At 41.7% G+C, this 26,048-nt stretch overlaps 1 protein-coding gene across 3 annotated transcripts in view; it reads right to left on the bottom strand.

The window, feature by feature from the left end:
* The window catches only part of INO80 (INO80 complex ATPase subunit), a 129,834-nt gene that overhangs the window by 17,618 nt on the left and 86,168 nt on the right, over positions 1-26,048 (bottom strand). For all 3 annotated transcript variants that reach the window (XM_047736087.1, XM_047736086.1, XM_047736085.1), the window contains exons 26-28: positions 21,771-21,996; positions 17,102-17,229; positions 6,199-6,293 (exon numbers count right to left, since the gene is read on the bottom strand). In XM_047736087.1, the coding sequence (XP_047592043.1) occupies positions 6,199-6,293; positions 17,102-17,229; positions 21,771-21,996 (449 nt within the window). The remainder of the gene's footprint in view (positions 1-6,198; positions 6,294-17,101; positions 17,230-21,770; positions 21,997-26,048) is intronic.

The raw sequence follows: 26,048 nt of genomic DNA on the forward strand, positions 1-26,048 counted from the left end.
TTTTATTTATCCCTTGATGCTGTTCTTCCTTGGTAAAGTCATTTGACTGAAGGTCTGTTTCCTGGACTATAAAATGAGGATGCTCTGAATACAGCTGAAGTGACTAAGCAATGACACATCAACAGTACACAAGAGTATCAGGGAAGGAACTATTTTGAAATTAGCCTCCTGGTTAATCACGAAGCTGTGCTGGTCCTAGAGAAATCAGTCCATTATTTGCATTTAGTTACACACAAGGTTCCTAGAGGCAGAAATGATAAGAAAGTATGTCTGCATGCCTGTTATAAGGCCAGATTCCAAAATTTCTATACTCTACTCTCACTGAAGTTCTACTAGTTTTTTTTTTTAAGATTTAATTTATTTATTTGAGAGAGAGAGAATGAGAGAGAGAGCATGAGAGGGCAGAAGGGTCAGAGGGAGAAGCAGACTCCCCTGCAGAGCAGGGAGCCCGATGCGGAACTTGATCCTGGCACTCCAGGATCATGACCCGAGGTGAAGGCAGCTGCTTAAGCAAACCGGGCCACCCATATGCCACTGAAGTTCTACTAGTTTATCCTTGAATTTTATCAACAAGTTTAATATTTCATAACTTTACTTATTTAGTTTATAAAATGTCCCCGTTTATAGTTAATACATAGAGGCAAAACCAAAAAATTAAAAGGCACATGCTAGTTTGCAAACACATTTTCCTATAGATACAAGATGATGTAAATGGAAGCTTGATACCTTATAGCCCAGAGAAGCATACCTAACCACAGTGAGGCTGCAAATAAAAACTGACTGAGCTTTCCATGGCTACACTAATCTCCACAGAAAAATTCTTCCCTCTTTGACCCTGAGAAGACTGCCCTTCCCCATACTTCTCTCTCCTGCTTTGGTGGATACAGAAGCAGCAGTCAGAGGCTTCTCTCCCATACCTGTGTGAGAGCTGATGGAACCACCCAAAGGCTGGAACTCTTGGGAACTCCTAAAGAAGTCCAGAGCCTGAGCAAGAGGTAGGGGCGGGGTAAAGAGATGAGACAGGGAGGGAGGTAGAAAGCAGTTGGGAACTACAATAATAAGGAAGGGTAAAGGCAGGGGTGTCTGGATGGCTCAGTAGGTTAAGCGTCTGACTGTTGATCTCAGCTCAGGTCTTGATCTCAGGGTCTCGAGTTCAAGCCCCATGTTGGGCTCCACACTGGATGTGGAACCTACTTAAAAAAAGAAGGGTAGGAACACCTGGGTGGCTCAGTCACTTAAGCATCTGCCTTCAGCTCAGGTCATGATCCCAGAGTCCTGGGATTGAGTCCTAAATCAGGCTTCTTGCTCAGTGGGGAACCTGCTTCTCTCTTTCCCTCTGCCTGCTGCTCCCCCTGCTTGTGCTCTCTAGCTCTGTCAAGTAAATAAATAAAATTAAAAAAAAAAAAAAAAGGGTAGAGGCAGAAAGATGGGTCATTTCCATAGTCTGGACAGCCAGAGATAAATCCCCAGATATGGAAAAATAAGGATTATGGAAACCTTACATTGTTAAAATAAATTACTATCCATCCTAAACACACCGCTGGATCATTTATAAACAAAAACATCTAAATCAAACTGCTGAGAAGTTCCTTTCAACTTAATTAATCTAGTACTGATAATGTGAATTACTGTTTGGGGGGCTCTGCCTAAAAGGAAGAAAACAGGGTCCCTGAAGGCAACATGATGGTTTGGGTGCCCTCTAGGGGGCTGAAAACGAATTTCAACTCAGGGTTTCTGTTGAACAGGCCTCCGAGAGCAGGCTTCTGGGTGGTCTGTGAAGGAGCCTATGAAATCATGTAGAAAAGACATGCTTAGGTCTTCTCACTCTTATTCTTGTTTAATGACTCACTGAGGCCACTATGCACCAAAATATCCAAATAGTCCTGGGCATGTAGCCTAACCGACTGCAGTGAAGACTTGCTCAATGACTGAAAGAGAGCCAGAATGAACGAAGAGGCTGGAACTCTACAACACTCTTTAAGAAAAAATCAATGCTACACTCACTTCTTCTTACGTCTTCCAAAGGGTCACCCTGAGGGATCAGATGGTGTGTGTGTGTGTGTGTGTGTGTGTGTGTGTGTGAGTGATCCATTTGGTAAATGTCATTAGAAGGAAAGTGAAGGCTGAGGCACTCCAGAGCAAAGACCTTGTGAATGGCTTCTAGGATCATGCACTGATCACATGTTCTGAATGTTGCCCAGTCAGGACATCCTGGCCAAACAGTCTTTGGTCTCAGTCGGACTTTTTCCTGGAAGGATCCCTCATAAATAAATCTTGTATGAAGGGAATGTAAATTGCTTTTTATAGGAGTTCTTGTTTACTCTGGCTGACCTTTGAGCCACAGGGCTCTCCAGTTGAAACCACCTTTTTTTCCTTTTTGATGTCTTTTCATTATAATAATGAAAATATTTGGCAAGCCATGCTTTTTGTTTTCAAAAACACCTGTCTTTTCTCTATATTGGGCTACATCAGTCATTCAAATTTAGAAGTTGAGAACTTCCCATTTGGAGGGGTCTGCCAGGGAAGCATCTTATCAGCACAGGCACAGTTCAGACCCTATATATGAGAAGAGATTATGTCCTACTCCTAATTCCAACTCTAGTCAACTACCTCATCATGTAGGCAGGGAAGGAGACATTAGTCTCTTTTTCTCATTTTGCCTAATATTATTATTATTATTTTTAAAGATTTTATTTATTTATTTGACAGACAGAAATCACAAGTAGGCAGAGAGGCAGGCAGAGAGAGAGAGGAGGAAGCAGGCTCCCTGCCGAGCAGAGAGCCCGATGCTGCGGGGCTTGATCCCAGGACTCTGGGATCATGACCTGAGCCGAAGGCAGAGGCTTTAACCCACTGAGCCACCCAGGCGCCCTCATTTTGCCTAATATTAGACACATGTGTTAAAATGATGGCTACTCAAATATTGAATCTCAATAAGTATCACTTGCTCCCTCAATAACTCTCAGCTGTAGGGTCTGGAAGCTTAAGTAAGGCTTCCCAAGAAAGCTGTGTAAAAACAAGTATTTATGAAGCAGATCTAGTATAATTTAATGGTGAAAATACCCTTCTTTTAGAGCTAAGCTTTTTTTTTTTATTTTATTTATTTATTTGAAAGACGGAGATCACAGGTAAGCAGAGAGGCAGACAGAGAGAGAGAGAGGAGGAAGCAGGCTCCCCGCTGAGCAGAGAGCCCGACTCGGGGCTCGATTCCAGGACCCTGGGATCACGACCCGAGCCGAAAGCAGAGTCTTAACCCACTGAGCCACCCAGGCGCCCCAGAGCTAAGCTTTTCAAAACTATCGTGCGACATTGGGATTGCCCAAACAAATGTTCCACAAATTACATGGACAGTTTCAGAAGTAATAAATTAGATACATCTACTAGTCGTTTCCACTAAAAGATCACTATAAAATATACTGAGCCTGGGATCTCATGTCCACTGGGTCAGCTAGAAGAAGAGCTGTACCTCTATGATTCAGAAGATCGAATCATAACAAATCAACATACTATAGCTCTGGTCAGACTCTAAATTGGCAGAATTTTCTACAGGGCAATGCGACAATTTGAAAAGTCTTAAATATTCAAATCCCTTCACTCAGTAATTTTCTTTGCCTGAATCTATTAAGGAAACTAAAATGCTGACAAAGCTTTGTAAACAAAGATAGTCACTCAACATTTTAACAACAGAAATATGGTATAAATATCCAGTGTAATGGAATATTAATCATTAAAAATGATTACAAAGACTTTTTAAGTGATATGTGAAGGTGTTTAATATATAATGTTAAGTGGAAGAAATCAGGACAAGCAATCATATCCACAATATGGTATCAACATGTAAATACAATCACATACATATTAAAGACCAGAGGGATATACCTAAGAGTTGAAGCTCTTAGGTTGGAGTAGGCAAGGAAAAAGTAAAATATGTTTCACTTGATTTCAGAATCAAGAAAAGACTAAGATCAGCTGGTTAAAAAATTTTTCTTGGGAGAACATAACAATATGATGGGGTTATAGGAGGCACTACCATTGCAACCTCCTGGCATAGTAAAAAATCTGGACATAACTTCTGACTCTCCAAAAACTTAACTACTAACAGCCTACTGCTGACTAGAAGCCTTACTAATAATACAAGCAGTTGATTAACACATACTTTGTATGTTATGTGTATTTTATATTATAATCTTATAATAAAATGAACTAGAGAAAAGTTATTAAGAAACGCATAAGGAATGGGCGCCTAGGTGGATCAGTGTTAAGCCTCTGCCTTCAGCTCGGGTCATGATCCCAGGGTCCTGGGATTGAGCTCTGCATCGGGCTCTCTGCTCAGCAGGGAGCCTACTTCCTCCTCTCTCTCTGCCTACTTGTGATCTCTGTCTGTCAAATAAAAAATCTTACAAAAAAAGAGAAAAGCATAAGGAAGAGAAAATACATTTATAGTACTGTTTTATATTTATCAGAAAAAAATCCATGTATAAGTGGACGACCTGTGCAGTTCAAAACCATGTTGTTTGAGGGTCAACTGTATTATGCTTATACATGTCTCAATCAATTTAAGAATCTGCCAATAGCTTCTGTTAGGTGAGAAGCTAGGTTAGGCCATCAGCGCAGTTGCTCCTAGGTAACCAAGTGGAATAGGCTCAAAGCAGATCTTCCCTGTCCATTGTCGGTCAAATAACCACTTGAAATCAGATGTATAGCTTCAACTTAGAAGTTATGGGCTATAGGAGTATAAGACTGTAAACCGAAACACGGGTTATCTCCTTACTTGTGCTTCATTATAAAGCATCATGCAATAGCAAAAAATATCAATCAGAGGGCACTCTATGTGGAGCCATGAATTTATTTTAGGCTAAATTGTTTTATATCTGAAGTAAACCCTGCTTTAAAACTGAAATGAAAGAAATGAAAAACTGTGGCCTAAATACAAATGACTAAGTGCTTAATTTTCTTCCCAAGAATTCAAAACTTAAATACTAACCAACTACACAAAGTCCAAAAATCCAGAACTGTTGAGATTTACAGAACATTAAGATCTGATCTATTCTTCAGTTATCCAGGTCTAAGTTCAGGAGCCCTGTTACCAGCTAGTGGAGCTTGGCTTTCCCCTTGGAGGGAGCAGTAACCAGACTCTGCTTATTACAATGAGAACCTGCACTTAGGATAATTATGACTTCATAAGCCACCAGCATCCAGCAGGCGGTACTTGAAATTTCATAGGCTCATTATCAGGTGGGAGAAGTACTGTAACTGAGAGCAGCCAGCTGAACAGATTGGGCATCACGGCAATTTGTCATACTGTACTGTATTACTATTACAATGCTGACGGAAAACAGGAAAAAGGAAGGTATTTTCTTTAAACTTATACAAAAGAGGTAAGGAAAACAAACTAAAAATCAACTATAAGTCAATATCCAGAGACAGCCACTGTTAACATTTAGAAATACAGCCTTGTGGATTTCTTTCTACACATATATTATCCACATAAAGGAGGATCTTGATTCATACAGAGAAATCATTTCTTTTGTTGCCCAAATAAAAGGGTAGCTAATTTGGTAAGAAGACATGTATTTTTTTAAAAAGATTTTATTTATTTATTTGACAGAAAGAGATCACAAGTAGGCAGAGAGGCAGGCAGAGAGGAAGGGGGAGGCTCGATCCCAGGAAGTGGGGCTCGATCCCAGGACCCTGAGATCATGACCTGAGCCAAAGGCAGAGGCTTAACCTACTGAGCCACCCAGGTGCCCCAGAAGTCATATTTTGAATACAAAAATTATTAAGTATTCATTCTCTCTCTCTCTCTCTCTCTCCCCCACACACACATTGACCTGAATCAATACAAGCCGATTTAGCTACCTCTTAAAATGACTATATCGTGACTGCTTAAAAGTATGAGGTATGCTGAGATCTCTTTTTTTTTAAATTTTTTAATTTTTTTAAAAGATTTTATTTATTTATCAGACAGATCACAAATAGTCAGAGAGGCAGGCAGGGGGGGGGGGAAGCAGGCTCCCCGCCAAGCAGAGGGCCCGATGTGGGGCTCGATCCCAGGACTCTGGGATCATGACCTGAGCCGAAGGCAGAGGCTTTAACCCACTGAGCCACCCAGGCACCCCTGAGATCTCTTTTAAACTCATCATCTTAAGCACTAAAGGAAAATTAAATGAGAATTTTTATAATTTCTATTAATGTTACCTGTTCTGAAAATCAGCAACCATGTCCCGCCTCTCTGAGATCTTGGATGAGCCATCGAGCCTCATGTAGGTATGCTTCCTGTAAACCATGTATTCCTGCCAATCAGAGTAAACAAAAATCAGATGTAAACTGCTGTGTTCTAATTCCCACAACATCTGCCCACCTTCGACTTCATCCTTACTGGGGCAAGTCATTATATCCAGAACAAGAAGAAAGTAATCTCAAAAGTACGAGAACTTAACTTGCAAATGAATTCACTGCCAGTATGTGAAAACTGAAGGTATCATGAAGACTACAGCCACCCTCAATTTCAACTTGGAAACTAATCATATTCCTGCAGATTTCAGTAGGTTTCATGAAAATAAACCAACAAAATAAAATGAAATTTTGTAACAAAAATGGCCTTTCAGTCAGTGACCAGATGTTTCTCACAGCTATGGAATATCTAGTTCTCTTTCCATAAGGAACTTGCCCTAGTGTTTTGCTCCCCAACATGTCCTTGCTGACCAATATCCTTGAATTCACAACCCAAGTTTTCTTCTCCCAGCAAAGCATGCATCATTGTTAAGGGAAGCCTAAGCATCAGAGTGAACAGAAGATGAGGTAACTTTCCATGGCAGAGCATGTTCTAGACCTCACCTGTAAGGGGAATTATAACTTTTAATAATGGAGAAGAAACTTCAAGAGATGCAAGGGAGAGAACATAATGCCATCTTTAGAAGCTGCAATTCCTCTTACAAATGATGTCCAAATGAGCACTGATTTCCTCTTTCTTATCCCCGACTATATGGATTACACTTCAAAAAGTCCATTTGTAGAGGAACCATTATCAAAAACTCAACATAGCTGCCTATTTATAAGAAACACCATGAAACAATGATTTCAGTTCTAAAATAACCTTTTCCTATTGAAAAAGACTAGTTATTTCTACATTTGGGAGATGTCTGTGTTAATTCTCTATGGTCAGATGTTCATTTGTTGCAATATTCTCTTATTATACCTGGTTGGGTATTTCAGCACATGAGGCTGCTACAGCTGGGTATGGCTGGCACGGTGCGTGTGGCAACCTACTCTCAGAGCAAGTTAGTACCCAAACTCCTTTAATGGCTTGGCAGAGGTCTCTGGCTAGGGTACCTATGAGGAGAGGCTGGTCGACAAAGTAGACAAGCTCACTGAGGAACACATCTTCATTGTGGTTTGTATGTATTTTTACTATTTCTTTCTTTCTCCAGTGGCTCTTTAAGGGCTTTGATAATCAAAGAGAAGTAGAACATATTCAAAGAAGAGTTTCAAGTTCATATTTAGTGGAACAGCCCTATAATGGCACTGGATTAATGGCAGAAGAGTAGGGGGTATTTTACATAAGGAAGGATTCAGGGAAAAAGGTGAAAAATGAGAGCACGACGATAGTCTTGAAAGGCTCACTATAGGTTGGCAGCTAATCCAATCAGGAGATGCTGCCATCCAGAACAACCAATTAACTAGATTATACACAGAGATAGCTACTGGTTGGACTTCTACCACAAGGTGGGCTTTCTGCAACAAGCACTCTTGCCTTCTGAACCAGAACTTCTAACCGCAGTGAGAGCATTGATGAAGGAATCTTCTTGTAGATCTTTCTGTTGATATCACTTATATGTCAAGGTCAGCATGACACCAGAGGTATTAATCCTAGACCATAGTCAAAGCAATGCTGATTACAGAGAGCCTGTTACTGAGGCAACAGAAGTGAATCTTTTCTGTTTACTGCTTTAAGCCTTTGCTCTCCCACCCAGGGGAGCAGTGGGATTTCAGAAGGCTTAGATGAGTTTAGATCCGATTTCAGTAAATAGCTTCAAAACAACAAGTAAATAGACATGGAAAAAGCAGCTAAAAGCAGAATAGAGGAATGTCTACACCCTCACACCACAGAAAAACAGCTAAAAGATGAAGGCAGAGATTAAAAAAAAAAAAAAAGCAATCCAGTATTCATTCAGAAATTCTGGCTATGGGGCGCGTGCGTGGCTCAGTGGGTTAAGCCTCTGCTTTCGGCTCAGGTCATGGTCTCAGGGTCCTGGAATCGAGCCCCGCTTCAGGCTCTCTGCTCAGTGGGGAGCCTGCTTCCCCTTCTCTCTCTGCCTGCCTCTATCCCTACTTGTGATCTCTGTCAAAAAAATAAATAAAATCTTAAAAAAAAATTCTGGCTATACCAAAGCTATTCTAGATGTGTCTCTAAAATTCTGGGTGGTTTATGGGGCACCTGGGTGCCTCAGTGAGTTAAGCCCTCTGCCTTTGGCTCGGGTAGTGATCTCAGGGTCCTGGGATCAACCTGCATCGGACTCTCTGCTCAGTGGGGAGCCTGCTTCCCCTCTATCTCTGCCTACTGTTCTACCTACTTGTGATCTCTCTCTGTGTCAAATGAATGAATAAAATCTTAAAATAAATAAATAAAAATTCTGGGTGGTTTAGAAAAGATAATTTAATCTGGAAAGAAATGCCTCATTTCTTTCAAATGCTAATTTCAAGATATGTGCCCACTTCTTAGTTCAGCTTCCCTATTTAAAAAAATCTAAAGATTTAGAATAAAGTCAAATTCTATTTTGTTAAAATCAAAACACAAATTCTAACAATAAATGGTTAAGTCATAGAACTGTGAATATTTATTTATTTATTTATATTTAAGTAATCTCTATACCCAACATGAGGCTTGAACTCATGATCCTGAAATAAGAGTCACATGTTCTTCTGACAGCCAGCCAGGTGCCCCTCAAAAATTTATTTTAAAAATCTATCTCATATATACATATATATATATGTATGTACGTATGTATATATGTACATATCTCTCTCCATTTAACAATCTCTACATCATAACTTTTTCTTTTCTTTTTTTTTAAGGATTTTATTTATTTATTTGACAGAGAGAGACACAGAGAGAGAGGGAACACAAGCAGAGAGAGTGGGAGAAGTAGGCTTCCCGCTGAGCAGAGCCTGATGCAGGGCTCTATCAGGATCCTGGGATCATGACCTGAGCCCAAGGCAGAAGGCTTAATGACTGAGCCACCCAGGTGCCCCTACATCGTAACTTTTTCTAAGATCTATTTTAAACATTCCCAGTCATGCCCAACTCCTTGTAGTTCATTTCCACATCTGAGAACCACTATTGGCTGATTACCACTTGCTGGATGACTTTACTATGGTCTGCAGGAACTTTGTCATGCTTAGCACTCCTCATTAAAGAAGGCTTATGGAAGAGAAAGACGAACCATTATCCAGTCCTTCCTTACACAAGGTACTCTCTAGACATCTGGGATATCTCTCACCCAAGTCCCTTCTGGTATTTAGCAAAGACTTAGAAAATGATATGCCAGTATGATTAAATTTCCTGGAGACTTGTAAAGCAATCCTTTTTACTCCACTTAAAGCAGCAAAGAGAGAAGAGAAACCAAAGAGAGACCTTCTTCCTCTTCCAGCTGTCTCATAATTTAGTATCCTCCGTTAATTAAATAAATACAAACATCAGTACTCTCAAGTGAATTCTTGTGGGATCAATAACTACTAACCAAAGTAAATTCTAATACTGCTTGAACTAATAAAATAAAAATTATGGCTTTTAACATTTAGGAAGTCTTGAGAGCTATACAGTCCTACTAGATACTATTATTAAAAATTACTGAAGAAGCCAAAGGGCTTATGGACAAGATGTACTCTTGGTATTTGAGTAGTGATCCTCAACCAGGATAAATAATACATGTGCCTGCACCCACCCCAGGGACTCAGACTCTGTAGGTCTGGGATAGGGCCCGGACTGGTTTATTTTTAAAAAACTCCAAAGATGAGTGCAAGAGATACCCTGTATCTGCAGCTGAGAACCACCACTACAAAGAGAAGGCAGGACGGGGTCCGTCATAATCTTGCTACTGCAGCATGGCCTTCAGATAAGCGGCACTGGCAACACCCGCAATTTGTTAAAAATGCAGAATTGAGGGGCACTTGGGTAGGTCAGTCGGTTAAGCATCCGACTCTTGACCTCAAGGGTTGTTGAGGTTGTGCTGGGTTCCATGCTGGGCGGGAAACCTACTTTAATAAAAAAACAAAAACCAAAAAACAAAAACAAAAACAAATGTAGAACTGAGGGATACACCCCATAACTAATGAATCAGAATTTGTTTTAACATGTATTACTTGTAAGTACATTTAAGTTTGAGAAACATTGTTGGAGAACAACATTATTATACTATTTCAAAAGCACTGGAACTTTTTCTTTTCCCAAGGGAAATCTTATATGAAACCCCTCTAAGGAATCCTGGGTGGCTCAGTCAGTTAAGCATCTGACTTTGGCTTAGGTCGTGATCTGAGAGTCCTGGGATCAAGCCCTGCATCGGACTCCCTGTTCAGTGGAGTCTACTTCTCCCTCTTTCTCTGCCCCTGCTTGCATGCGCTCTCTCAAATGAATAAATAAAATCTTTAAAAAAAAAAAGAAAAGAAAAGAAAAGAAACCCCTCTAATATAAAATAAATAAAAAGCATTACTATTCTGGGGGCTCCTGGGTGGCTCAGTGGGTTAAAGCCTCTGCCTTTGGCTCAGATCATGATCCCAGGGTCCTGGGATTGAGCCCCGCATCAGGTTCTCTGCTTGGCGGGGAGCCTGCTTCCCCCTCTCTCTGCCTACTTGTAATTTCTGTCAAATAAATAAATAAAATCTTACAAAAAAAGGCATTACTATTCTGGTTGATGAAGAAGGGTAGCCCAGGGCCCCACCTGTTTAATCTCTACCTAATTTTCTTGTCCTCTACCCCACACCACTAGTTTGAAAACCACTCTTGAAATACACTTTGAGAAGTGGATCCTACCTGTAAGTTACTTGTAAAGCAGTAGCTGCAGAGGTTATCAGTATAACTCAAAATACTTTCCACAAGTACCTCTCACTCCTATAAAGTACACTAAATAAAAGCAAACATTCACACAACTCAGTGGTGAATTAAAAGGTACTAGGTTCATCTGGCAGTAGTGGTGATGATGGTGGCTAGCATTTACTGGGCATTTACTAAGTGACAAACACTATTCTGTATGTATTTTGCTTATCTAATCCTCACTATAGTCATCTTTAAGACAGGTGTTATCCGCCCTCCCACGGTACAGATGTTAAGTAAGGTCTCTAAGGTCACATAGGTAGTGGGTAATGGAGCTAGGACTGGAACTCAAGTTAATTGGTGCCAAGAGCCCCCAGCTTAACCCCTTTACTGCTTTCCACATGGAAGAGCAGCTCACCACCACTAGGGTTAAAAAAGGTGGTTGTGGTGTGTCAGGGAGAAGCCATATAAGGTTCTTTTTTTTTTTTTTTTTAAGATTTTATTTATTTATTTGACAGAGATCACAAGTAGGCAGAGAGGCAGGCAGAGAGAGAGGAGGAAGCAGGCTCCCCACCGAGCAGAGAGCCCGATGCGGGGCTCGATCCCAGGACCCTGGGATCATGACCTGAGCTGAAGGCAGAGGCTTTAACCCACTGAGCCACTCAGGCGCCCCACCCCACATAAGGTTCTTAATACATGTCCATAATCTCCATCCATTATCAACACAGAAAAAAGGGTAATTGGGCATTTGAAAAAATAAAGGCAAATGTTTGTATATCTCTAACAAGAGCCTTCCGTTCTGAGTCTTCTTTTCTATTTTAAAGCTGCCTCTGCTATTCACTTCAACCCAATTTCACTTTCCCCAAACAATTTGGGGGAAGACTCATTATGATCCACAAACCTCCTCCTGGTGTAACTATTTCCTGGACATGCCATTTGCCATCTTTGGGGTATATCAGTAGCAAAGAATAAGGCTCCCCTCAGTCTCTATTATAACCTCTCCGTTGCCCAAGCAAATTATACCAAATGAGTGAAATATGGCAGCCATCCTTCTCTTATCTAATACAAAGAGTCTTTTGGAGCAAGACCTACTCACAAGGCATATATAGGCCAATCATAATCTGCCCTCACCCTACGTGTGTTATTCCCTTTTCTCCTATACCATATGCTTCAGTCACACTGAGCTAGTCTGCCCCAAATGTCTTGTACCTTCCCATCTCTGTGCCTTTTTACATCTGGCTTCCTTAGTCTGCAATACCTTTCTCCCTGATGGTTAAAATTCTATTTAAGGGGCACCTGGGTGGCTCAGTGGGTTAAGCCTCTGCCTTCGGCTCGGGTCATGATCTCAGGGTCCTGGGATCGAGCCCCGCATCGGGCTCTCTGCTCAGCGGTGAGCCCGCTTCCTCCTCTCTCTGCCTGCCTCTCTGCCTACTTGTGATCTCTCTCTCTCTCTCTGTCAAATAAATAAATAAAATTTAAAAAAAAAATTCTATTTAAGTTCAGGTCAGAAGTCACTATCAATGGGAACCCTTCCTCAAGTGATCCAGTTAGAAATAAATGTATCCATCTTGCTATCTTCAGCTCTGTTTATGGTTCATTTTGGGCTCCAGTATCAGAGTTCACTTGACGGCTGTGTGTGATATAACCTCCATTAGATACATTTCTTGAAATTAATGACCACATTTAACCTATATTCACATCTGCCGAGCACAATGCCCTCCTCATGCTTGGCCTGAAAAGAAACGAATGAAACAGAATAAATGTGGTTGTAATCTGACACATTTCCTTCCATCATTCCTAAAGCCTAATCAAAATGCTAGTTAACAGTGACCCCAATTTGCTTTTCATTCCATGGGGCAGTTTTAGCAAACCCAGCTTCCCAGTAGGTTCAGAATCACAGCTCCTGAAGGTAACTAGGAGTTCTAAGAGAAAGCAGCTTATGAATGACAAAAGGTCTATTCTGGATGAATCCTATCCAAGTGAGGTACTTGCTGAACAGGTAAGTTATACAACCGAGTGTCTCAAATGCCATCATTAGCTATAAATTATCTGTATTTAATTCTGACCCGTACTATTGTCATACACTGTGCAGTACAAAATTTGTCTGGGTTTCAGTACTTAACAATCACACCACATACAGTACCAGCTGGTTGACCCTTTCCAAGTACTTTAGTATTCAGAGAAAATACACTTACTTCAACTAGAGTCTCAGCTGCTTGATCCAACAGGATTGAGCCTCAAATGAGACAACCCAGATGATGTAAGTCATCTGTAGTGAGTTAAAAGCTTTCTGCAACTGTCAAAATATGGTGGTAGGGGGTGAAAAGTTCCAAACTCGGGTAAAAATGGTGATGGTAGGAAAAGCTTTGTCTGACATCCAGCTGGACACCATCATCTCAACTGCAGAGAGGTCCTGTCTGCTTCCAGAGCACCCCCACCAGCAAAGACCCTACAGATGACTCAGTAAATATAAGATAAATCTGTAATTTAACATTTAGGGATCTAGCATATCCTCCTCTATCTATGGCTTTGACTTCTGCCTGTGGCACACTAAAAATTCCTGGCCCCGGAAGTTTAGCAGTCTGCTTTCTTATCTCCTATCTAGAAACAGTACTTGGATACCACGGGAAAGAATAAGACATTTCTGAATACAGAATTCTATTTGGAATAAGATCTGATATATTCACAAGAAACTTAAAGTCAGATTTTTGCCCAAGAGAAAGAGGCTATCAATCACTTCATAAAAAAAATACTGAGCAAATACTAAGTGCCCAGAACTAGTATTTCTCCCCAAATGGAAAACTGGTCATACAGAAGTATGTGGATTTTTACCATATTTTGGTTCTTCTGAGTCCTAGAAATAAACAGAGAGCCAAGGTGAAGGCAGACAATCCCAGGACCCTGAGACTATGACCCGAGCCGAAGGCAGAGGCTTAACCCACTGAGCCACACAGGCATCACCAAAAAAAATTTTTTTTAATCTAAAACTAACCAAACAAAACCCCCAACACATTGAGAATGAAGAGGCAAGGCAAGAGTCAAGGTTTTTTTTTTTTAAAGCAAGGTCAAGCGTACTCAAGGGAAAGCATCTATACAGAAGGGCCTTTCTATAATATGATTCTTATGTTCCCATGCCAGGTCATGTTTTATTATTATTTTTTTTTTTTATTTTTTTTTTAAATGACAAGGCAGGCCTTTTCTTTTCTTTTCTTTTAAAGATTTTATTTCTTTATTTGACAGAGAGAGATCACAAGTAGGCAGAGAGGCAAGCAGAGAGAGAGGAGGAAGCAGGCTTCCTGCCGAGCAGAGAGCCTGATGTGGGACTTGATCCCAGGACCCTGGGATCATGACCTGAGCCGAAGGCTGAGGCTTTAATCCACTGAGCCACCCAGGCGCCCCGCCAGGTCATGTTTTAAAGCTGAAACACGACTCTAATGAATATTTACACTGAAAGCTTCTATTATGACAATGAGTAAAAAACCCAGGGGCACCTGGGTGGCTCAATCGGTTCAGTGTCTCCCTTTGACTCAGGTCATGATCCCAGGGTCCTGGGATGGAGCCCCGTATCAGGCTCCCTGCTCTGCGGGAAGCCTTCTTTCCCTGTCTCGCTCCCTCTGCTTGTGTTCCCTCTCTCGCTATCTCTCTCTCTGTCAAATAAATAAGTAAAATCTGAAAACAAAGCAAACCCCAGAATAACTCTTTGAAAAGGTAAAGAAATATAGACCTAATCCTGCACTGCCATAAGATCCACAATACCTTTACACTTCAATAAATGATTAGACATATATTAAACATTGTGGGCATTTTAACCCCATGCCCACAAAATAAATTTTGAGGACCAGCCTCTTGAAATACAGACTCTGGGTCATTTGAGTAAACAGTATTAAAATAAACAGAACCCCCCCGCCAAAAAAAAGGACAAATGAACTTTTAGGAAATGTAATGTTGAAGGAAAAAGAATAGTATAGTGTTAAAAAGAAACTAGACACAGTTTCACTTAAGTTTTTCAGTAAAACATGTAAACAGTAGCAATGTTTTCTGGCTTCAGCATCCTAGATGCATGTTATTCATATGGCTAAGGAATGTCAGCAGCTGTGAAATTCAGTTTTCCCTAATTTCGAATTCCCCATGGAGAGATGCAACTGTATTTAGAGAAGGCTCTCAGGCTGCCATGTTTGTAAAACCTACCCACATTGTCCACATTCCCACAAACCTCTCCAAAGAACCTGCTGGATTAGAGAGATAGGAAGTGCCCCTGGTGGGAAGGGTTTACAGCACTCATCCTGAACAAAGCTCATTATCATACTCTGAATCACTTATTTTGGTACCATTTAGGAGTACCTAGAAGGGTGTCATACATAGAAAGAGGAACTAAAATGTAGGATTCATCAAATTTAAACCATCTACACTCCCCTTCAGCTCTCAGAGCCAGTTATTTTTTGGTAGCTTACCCCACTTACTTTTGAACTTTCCTTTAATATGAAGCAACTTTAGGACTCCAAAATACACTGACATAGTCTTGGGAAAAAAAAAAAGAGATTTCTCTTACAAAATCTTTAGTATACTGCTTTTTCTATAATTTACAGCAGTGCAAGTTCACTACTTCATCTGTACTTCCCTGACTCTTCAGGACAAGGCAAGTGCACTTTATGTAAGAGAAGCCCCACTGAAGGAAAGTTACTCATATTTTTGAGCTGTTGACATCATTTGGTTTGAACAGAACATTAAAGATGCAGGCAGTCCTTCTATTTTGGATTACTGCTGTTAGGACCTTTAACACAAGGTAAGATCTGCAGCAAACACAGTGGCTTAATTACTTCTCTTACAGTGATTTATAGCCACCAATAAGCATTTTTCCATCATTTAGAAATAGGTGACCTATTCCATAGGACAAAACAGAAAGTTCAGCCTGTTGACAGCATTCGAGGGACTAAACACTATATTAAATGCCAAACTTAGTGATTAAAGTGACCTCAAATATGCTAAAAGAAGTTGCCAGATTATTAAAAAGAGCCTGCTAATGCATTACCAAACTACTGACTGAGAAATTCAGTAAGCCAGGCTTGGCTTCCAGAAACCTAAAACTTCTTCTCTATGCTAGCCTTCATTCCTTCTGTGCTGATATGATCCCTACTCCCTTATTTCTAGATAGGGATAATCATGCTCCAATTTCCACATATTTACTACCAGCTACTCCCTGGAGTAGCAGGGTTAGAATATGAAGCCTTAACTATAAAAAACCCATGGAAAAACATGCAAATATTTATATGCTACTTACATCTAGGTGCTTTAGCCCCCTGACCAGCAGCTTTTCAAGTTTCTAGCTCTAAACGCTAACTCTGGCGGCTTGTGATTATTTGTCCTCAGTTTCACTCTCCTATTTCCATGTCCATGACTTCCTCACCATCAAGTAATTAGCCTCCACTCAGACAACAAGAAAGCAGAGAGAAGGTCAACACAGCTAACTGAAGAAACAGAAGTTGCCCTGCACAGTCAAACAAGTTGTATCTTTCAACATAACCCAGTGGTTCTCAACTCTGACTGCCTGTGAGAATCACCTCAGGAGCTTTTTAAAGTATCCTGATACCTAGGCCTCATTCCAAAGGTATTAAATAACCATCTCTGAGGATGGGACAAGACATTAGTATTTGCTAAAGTTCTTCCAGCAGAACGCAATATGGAGTCAAGCTGAGACCACTACATTAAGTCAGACTGAACAGCTGCTCTCTGGTTTTCTATACAGAGAACTAATCTTAAGTCTTGTTTTCCATACAGAATTTCAGAGGACTTCTTAAGTAATTCCTAACTCTGCTCTCCTTTAAAATTAGGGAATTTCTTCCCTAGTAAAGGAAGGAGTAGGGGACGTTCTATTTCACAGGTGTAGGGAAGGAGGTAACAGTCCTTTGCATTTTCTCAGGTCTGCCAGGAGCTGCTTCTCCTCACTTTATACACTGTAAAATCACAAAGACAAGTTTTGGGTTCCCATTAAGCAGGACGGACATTAGTCATAGACATGTGATTCCTGCAAGTTAAATGTCAAGGTGTCCTAGGTCCCAAGGTTCCTTTTCCTACCTCCAGCAGGTCTATCATCCTGGTCATCTGGGAGTAGATAAGGACCCTATGTCCTTGAGACTTGAGCCGAGTCAGGAGGACATCAAGGGCATACAGCTTTCCACTGTCAGTGATGAGGCTCTCCTTGCCTGGGGAGAAGAAAAGGGGGGGGGAGGAGGGGGAAACTGTATTTAATTGAAGCAGCAAAATCACTCACTGCAAAGCTGTATGCAGCCAAAATTACTATAACCAGGGTGCTTGTCATCACAAGAGCAGGAAAGTAACTCTAGAGAAGAATGCACAGCACTGTTAAATCATGATCCAGTAGTGCTCTGGGAAGAAGAACCCTGAAAGAGGGAGGTGTAGGTTCCCTTCCAAAGGACAGTTCCCAATCAGATATCTGCTGCTAAGAAAACTCAAAGTTTCCCTGCTCCATGTCCTTACTCAGGGGACAGCAGGTACACATGGACATCTAAGAGTGAGGTCCATGTCATATCTGCTCTAGGTGACCTGAGAAACTTGCTTTTCCTTCTTCATCCTATCTTTCGATATTTGTTTCTGCTAGTTCTGTGGCTAAATGGTTTACACCTCCTGAAAGCATGAGAATGTAGAGAAACAAAGGCTATTCTGCCTGTCTTTGGAGACACTTAAATATCGAGAAATCCAAATACACATATCCATTCCTGCCCCTCTGTGTAAATACAAACTCCTTCTCCTGGATGATTTCGAATAGGCTGGCTGGTAAATATCATTATCCTAAACTGTAATTCAATAAAGACACTAAAGTTTGTTCAGCTTCTCAGAAGGACTGACTTTGGGTTCTGTGAAATGGAAGCTGCTTTTACTCACTAACTCGTGCTTTCTCTTTCCTCATCCCATTAAAAGAAAAAAAAAAAAAAAGCATTTTAGCCAGAGATCTTTACAGAGCACTTAGCTCTCAAATTTTCATCTTATCCATTCAGTATCATTCAACTCCCATCACATTTCAGGAAGTAGAGCTTCCTGTTTGCAGACGGGTCCATAAACATGCCCTGAACAATTGCTGCTACTAAGAGAGGGAAGAAACGAGGCTGAAGGGGCCGGGAGATTTAAGTGTATATTTGGAAGTGGCCATGGGATGCAAAAAAGGAGAGACAAAGGATAGAGAGACAACACAGACAACTAACCACTAAAAGTAAAAAAGGGAACTGTTAAAAAATGTACGGTCTATCCCTAGTTTCTGGGTTCAAACCCATGTTTTTTTCCCCCTCAGAACTGCAAAGGCTGACTGTTGAGAGCAATCCAAGAGTTCTCAATGGGTATTTCTCTGTTCTCGCCACCATTTGCCAAGTCGTAATCATTGTATAAACCGAACGAGAACGGATGTGCTGACAGCACCATAACAAATCATCAGCCACTCATGTTTTTGCTACAAAGCCACAGACCCTGGATGTTTACTCCTCTGCACTGCTGCCTGCCTTTTCCCACCTTCGGAACGCTGCCAGGCCACATCTCTCCCTCCACCACCCCCTCCCTGACACTGTGGCACACACACCTTTGTTCAGCCTCTTTGTTTGGTCCTGTTTAGATTACTGAAATGCTCTTCTTTTTGTTGATCTCCTTACCAACACAATCAAACGACTGCAGCTGGGACAGAACCAAATGCTAGGCCCTGTCCCTGGCACCAGACAAGGAGGCCTGTATGAATTCCAAGTCTGATCAGGCGGCAATGCTTTCCTAACAACTTCAACATTTTCTTGTCACAATTACCTTTCTCTCTTAATTGGGTTCCCTGGGATCCCTCAATTTTGATAGCTCCTAAACATTCCCCACAGAGCTACCAATCAGCTTTAGACAGTTTCTTTTTTCATTAAAAGCGCAGGATGGTGGAAAAAAAAAGAGAGAAGCCCATATATAGTTTTCATCACTGAGAAGAGTGGGCAAGCTAGGTTCATCGGATCTCGGCAGCCTGCTTATCTTCCCTCTCCATTCACATCTACTCCCTCCACACAAATATTTTAGCGTATATAAATCAGTCTAGTGTCTGCATTTTGAGAAGCTTCATCTCAAAGTCGTGATTCAATAGTTTTCACACATCCCTGCTTCCCACATCTCCTTTCCTTTGCTAACTAGAACGAACTGATGCTAAGAGGAGGAGGCTCAGAGACGAAGATGCACACAGAACTCCTGAGAGAAGCAAGAGCGGCACTCGTTAGCTATTACTGTGTATGTGGGAAGTGAAAGTGGATGGACTGGATTTCTCTGGACTGCCCTGAAAGAAAAGGACTAAGCAGAAAGAGACTGCAGCCACAGCCTTCGAATACTGAAGCAACGAACAGTGTTTCTGCTTCTCCGTTAAGCATGTTAACTCATCACCCAGTACTTGTCCTTACAAAGACAGGCGGAAAAAAAGTGTTTCTTTCCCTCTACACACTGGGGTCTTTCAGGCCTAGCATCCATTACTCAATTTCTCAGGAGCTACCGAAGTTGCACTGGACAACAGCACCACCTGTTGCTAAGTAGGGCACAGAGCCAAGAAGAGCACAATCCCCTAGAAATTAGGCTGATTGTGCCAAGTCCAACCTCACTTTAAAACAGGATCTCAGGACGCCTGGGTGGCTCAGTGGATTAGGCCTCTGCCTTCGGCTCAGGACATGATCCCAGGGTCCTGGGATCGAGCCCCGCATCGGGCTCTCTGCTCCGCAGGGAGCCTGCTTCCTCCTCCCTCTCTGCCTGCCTCTCTGCCTACCTGTGATCTCTGTCAAATAAATAAATAAAATCTTTTTTTTTTTTAAAGATTTTATTTATTTATCTGACAGAGAGAAATCACAAGTAGGCAGAGAGGCAGGCAGAGAGAGAGGAGGAAGCAGGCTCCCCGCGGAGCAGAGAGCCCGATGCGGGGCTCGAACCCAGGACCTGGGATCATGACCTGAGCCGAAGGCAGCGGCCTAACCCACTGAGCCACCCAGGCGCCCCTAAATAAATAAAATCTTAAAAAAAACAAAACAAAAAAAAAAACAAACAGGATCTCAAAATGCTGTACAGACCTATCCTCTTTCTTGCAACATCTTCCACAATCCTACAGTACAAGCTTAAAGTATCTTAGACACAACTTCTTAACTGGTCACAGTGTAAGAGTCTATTTAGGGACAAAAATGAGTATATTCCATGGCAGTAAAACTAGGCTAATAGATGAAATACCTCCTTTTTCCAAGGAGAGAAGACTTCTGAAAGGAATAAATATCCTTCTCCCGGGGAAACAGGGAGATGCATTCAAGGCGTGAAATCCAGGAGATTTTGGTCTTTCGGGGACTATAATGGAACCAATCCTTCCCAAGGAAACAGAAAATGTAAAAGTATAGAGCAAAAAGAGATAAAATACGGGTTCCAGTGACCCCTCATCCCCCCACCGCTCGCTGCCCTGCCCCAGCTAGTCTACAGAGCACAATGGGGTCAGTGAGGAGCTGGTTGGTTCTCACAGTAAACAGCCAGTGAGGCTGGTGCTTTTTATCGATGTGAAAAGAACTCAGACACTTCCTGCTATTTAAACAAGGTCCATTTTTCTTTCAAAGAACAGGAAAAGCCACAAGAGATTCCCACAGCGCCAGCAATAAGCCCTCTACTCCTGTACTGGGAACTTAGGAGCCCGAGTAAAGAAGGGAGAAAGAAGAAATAAGGTGCTGTCTTTCTTCTTTCAACACCTGTGCTCATCTTCTGGCTGGGATTCAATGGTTTCCAGACCCGCTGGATTTCAGTCCTCTATTCCCACTACTAACCAGGCCTGCTTTACAACTGGGCTTTCCCCCTTGTTTTCCAACAGTACACCTTCACCCACTGCTTTCAGGTGTTCTAGGTCTGCTACGAGGCCACATATTATACTGCTCTCATAAACTCAGGATGGATTCTTCTAGTTCAAAGCACCCTCCAACCCCAGCTACGGATGAGGCTGACCCAAAGTCCCTTGACACTTGGCAGATTCTCTCTTTTGAATGCTCAGCTCTAATTTACTTTCATTATATCCAGTAAAAAGAATACAATCAAAGTATCAGAGAATCTGGACGACCAAAACTAACGTGGTAGGCCTCAACTAGCACTCTAGTCTGCCAGCAGGTGTTTGCAACATAAGCCTAGGAATCTTGTGTTCAGTTTCCTTAAAAGTAGTCTCACTAAAGCAAAGATGAAAACCTAGTTTCCTTTCAGCCCTCGACCTTGACTCTAGGAGGTCTGGGAATCTGCTAGCGTTTTGGCATAAAACACACTGTTTTTCTTCTGGTTATCATTCAGATCTCTAGTGCTCCGTGCAGGACACTGTTTATGCTACTTCAACTAGGCTTTCTGAAGTGACGACATTCTCATTCACCCTACTGGCAATGGCACAAGACAACTGTACTCATTCGACCTGGAGCCTTTCCTACCAACTTTATTCTCCCAACGGCTCCTTTTTTTTTTTTCTTTTTTTAAAGAGTGGCATTCCTTTCTCAGCTGTAGGCTTGTCAAAGGAGAGTACGTAAGCACAAATCTAAAGAACATTTCTCTCTTAAGTCATAAATTACTCAAGTATTTTTACCTATGAAGTTAGTAAGGGGAAAACAGGAAACAAACCCCAAGCACTTCGAATTCTAAGTATCTAAAGCCACCACACGGAGTATCTCCTCGGTTCCTCTTCCCTTGCCAGAGCTGGGAACACATTCCACGAGAACAGAGAACTTACCTGGAATCCTGATGAAAGACCAGCCGTTCTGAGGCCTGATGCTCCACAGTCCTCCAGCTGGCTCTGGGAAGAACTGGGATCGTCGATTTAGCCAGTCTGCCGCCAGTTCAGGGGCCCCATTTAACAAACACTGCTTGGCTGTCAGACTCCCTCCTTCCTTCAGCACTCGCCGCTCATATTCTGCACTGCGGTCATTGCAGTAAGAATCCAATGGCACTGCGGTAACCTGCGGTGAGACAGTCATGTGAGACAGCTCTTGCACATTTCCTACACCCCAACTTTGTAGATAAATGTGGACAATTCTCAGGCTAGTTTGTCCTGACAAATAAGCTGCCCCTAATAACTGACTTAGTGAGCTGGTCCAGGTAAAAGGCCAACCACTTACAACATGAATCTGCAGCAAGCTAAAGATCCAGAGAGTGCTTGAGTTTTCAGAAAAACTGGGATACCAGGTCAGGAATGATTCTATCATGGTTCTATAGATCCCTGACCCAACTCTGCCACTTCCCCTCATTGCTGGGTAGTGTTTTTGGTGAAGTTCTAGTAGCCATACACAGAATGGGAAGATCAGGAAGGGAGCTGGAACTACACAGTCATTACTAAAGAACAAAAAGGGTTATTGGCCTGGTGCATTTAAAGTGATCTTTAATGGTTCTGTGGCAAAGCTCCCAAGTTTATCAAGACTTTTTTCTCCTCTTCCCTGACCAGGTTGCTGACTGAAAAGCCTAATGAAAGATAAGAGAACCTTTCTTTTAGGCCATAAGATGGGATATGCTGGAAGGGGGTGGAGAAAGATACTGCCAGAGAGTGGTGGATTCATTTCTTGGCTAGGACAGAGCCTATGCACAAACTCTCATCTCCCCACAAGGTGCAACAACACTGAAATGCTGCCTGCCCCCCACCCTCGCCCCCATGGAATAGAAGGCTCTCGCCAATTAAGAAACAGGCTTTTTAATCCTTTAAGTGATTTGGGTCTATTCCTACTCTAATAAGCATCTGTGTATTCAGATAGCTGTGATTCAGATTCAGAAATCACCTGATTAGAAGCCTGAGTTACCTTCTGTTGAAATTTGGAGGTTGTGATTATCTGCATGCTCAGGCTGATAAAAATGCGAAAGTCCCATTATATGCATCAAACTGCTCAGAAAAACCGTGGAGCAACCCCAAGAATGCGGAGAAACTGGGTATAAGGAGCAAGTGCAGAGGAACGAGAGAGATCAGAACACAGAAACTGGCCCTACCTAGTTAGCTAGTTTTATTGTTGCTATTATTTCCCAGAAGAGAGACATTTAGGAAAATGTATCTTACTATTAGCTTTTCTATCTTCATGCCCATCAATCATTAGGGCAATAGCATGGTTGTCAAGTTTTGGTATGTAGAAGAACCTTCTTGGGAGCTTATCTAAAGTGTAGATTTTGATCCAGAAGGTCTAAAGGAAAAGCCAATAGCTCTAGGTTTTTAATGTATACCACGGCCCCTCAGGCCAAGCCTTAATGCTGCCCTGGGGTACACTAACAGTCAGCTAGCTGAATACAGGGCTGCAGGTGCCTCTGCTGGAGACTAGAGGATACCAAAACAAGAGAAAGAGCATGATTTACTAATACCATAGCGTCCTCTACTCCGGCTCAGAGATGAAGCTGAACGGAGTTTGCTAGAAAACAGTGCCATCTACAGTCCAGACACAAAGCTACAGGGAGGGGTCACAGCAAGCGGGTGCCCCCTGCAGCTCCAAAACCCAGTCAGCTCACACAACCGTTTCACACACAATACGAGATGCAGTTGTTGGTAATCTCCTATCATCTTTACACATTCCAAAAGGAGTTTGTTCTCTTGCTTCCAGTTTATTCCTTTTTCCCACAGAAAGCTGAACATAGACAAATGAAGACAGAAATAAAAAAATGGTGGATAAAACCTGGATTTTCCTGCTGTAGCCTGTCCTGGCAGTAACTCAGCAGCTATCTACCATCTACGGTATGAGTCCCAGAACCACACGGTCAATAGTGGATAGTGGCTGTACTTTCCTAACACTCATATAAGCAGCAGTGGTTAGACTACAGAAGTACGACTGGTTCTATACAGTATATATACTTTTGGAGGAGTAAATCATATTTACACTTTTCTAACAAGATACTCACACTGATCAATTTTATACTCAGAGATAACAGCTTTGTTTTTGTTGTTTATTTTGTAGAAAAGCAGTATTTGTAATGGAATTATATAGATTTGGGGGGCACCTGTTTGTTCTCATGCATGTGCTCTAAAATAATAATAGTTAAATAAGAACAATAATATGTACATATAGACTTTGGGCCCAGGTTCTCCAGATGAAAAATCAAAAGCTAAAAACTCAGCACAAAGGAAGAGGGGAACAATGACACAGGGAAAATGTTTTTCCTGCCTAAAACTCACTCCTAGGCACTGTTACACAGTTTAAAAACAAAACAACTTTCTCCAGTTATAAACTTTCACCTATTTTCCAAATTCATTTTGCTGACATCCTTACAAGTCTAGGACTGAAGACTAGGAGGTATGTGAGGCCCAGTTCTTAGTGAAATATTTTTTAATGTTTTGATAAGCTTCTTTGGCAAGGGCCCTGGATCAAGATATATGCAAAAATCACAGAATGTCATGTCATAAGTACGCAAGCAGTGAACTCATGAGGTCTAAGAGGAGGCAAACAAGTCCAGTTCTAATTAAACTGTGCTTCCCAAGTCAGCTCTCTCATAAATGGCCTCCACCCATTCTTCTAACCCCACGTGGCCTTCCGATTTCTCAGAAGTAGGGAGAAATGAAGCATGTCACACCATTCTTCCCTCCCCACAAATGGAAATGCATACTCCCTTTAGTCTCACATAAGCTAACCTCTGCTTCTTGCTTCATTAACTTCCTAAACTATAGTATCTTCAAGGGCTGTCTCCTCAAGCATTTAGCGCGTCCTTCCTGAGGACGTGTATGCTTCTGCTCTAGCTCTAGCAAGCGTGACCACTCCAAGCGCTTCAGTTTTTTGGTAAAATGAACTTCCAGGGTCTTAGTTTATTAACCCAGCAGAATTATTTCTTCAGCTAACAAGAAAATAGCTCCTATAATTCCTTCCTTAGTGGCAGGCAAAGTTCTTCTAGAACTGACCCTGAAAGTTTCCACAGCACAAGACAGGGACATTAATTTGTTTCAGCTCAAGGCTAAGGTTCAGACTTCAAAGAAAGTCAGTTTTTCCCCACCACAGATGGGTTAGAAATCAATATAAGACAAGCAAGGATCTCAGGATTATTCACACCCCAGGCCTGATCTGAAAGGTAAAAGCTTATGGATGAGTGTATAAAATATTCAGACATATTTAAAACTCCTCTTCCTGGGGCGCCTGGGTGGCTCAGGTTAAAGCCTCTGCCTTCAGCTCGGGTCATGATCCCAGGGTCCTGGGATGGAGCCCCGCATCGGGCTCTCTGCTCAGCAGGAAGCCTGCTTCCTCCTCTCTCTGACTGCCTCTCTGCCTACTTGTAATCTCTGTCAAATAAATAAATAAAATCTTTAAAAAAAAATAAATAAAACTCCTCTTCCTGTCCATATAACCATGGTGTAACTACTCCTATTTCAGGTTTGACACCCTGCTATGTGAAAACATTCTGTAACAATTATGGAGAGAGGGGCTGAGTAGGAAAGGAAGGTGCTAGGGCAGAGTGCTTCAGCCAAATAATAAAGTTTTCTCCTGTTCCTTGCCTGTCACCCCACCTTTATGCTATTTTATCCTTCTTCAAACTAGTCACTATTTACTATTCTTTAGGGAAATAGCAGCACCAGGCTGACAGTTTCAACTCTGGGCTCCTCAGAAAACAAGCCTTCAGTTGTACAGTTGGAGTATCCCATGTGTGAGTCTGTTGGGAGAGTGGGGTTCTTCTTCAGAGTGGTTGGCCAGAGAGCTCTGAGTAGAATAAATAAAGAAACTTCATGCCTGTCAACGCAATGACAGCCCAAGGCAGCTCACTTTTTAATTGGCTCTATAAATCACTAGGGATATGAGAAGTAAAAATACCTAGACATCCCTCTCTGAAATCTAGACTTCCTCTTATTAGGCCTCGCAGTATACACATCAGATTGGAAGGGTGAGAAGGAAATGAACCACACAACTATGTAGCCTAAAGACCACTTTCTATAGAAGCACCTGACTTTAGATGTGTTCTAGAAAGGGTGTATTTCCCTGCATTGACTAAAGCTTCCAAGACCAAAAATGCTTTGGCAGAACAGGATATATAGAAAATCTAAATACTTTCTATTTAGATAGCT

The sequence above is a fragment of the Lutra lutra genome, chromosome 7, assembly GCF_902655055.1.
Source record: "Lutra lutra chromosome 7, mLutLut1.2, whole genome shotgun sequence".
NCBI lineage: Eukaryota > Metazoa > Chordata > Mammalia > Carnivora > Mustelidae > Lutra > Lutra lutra.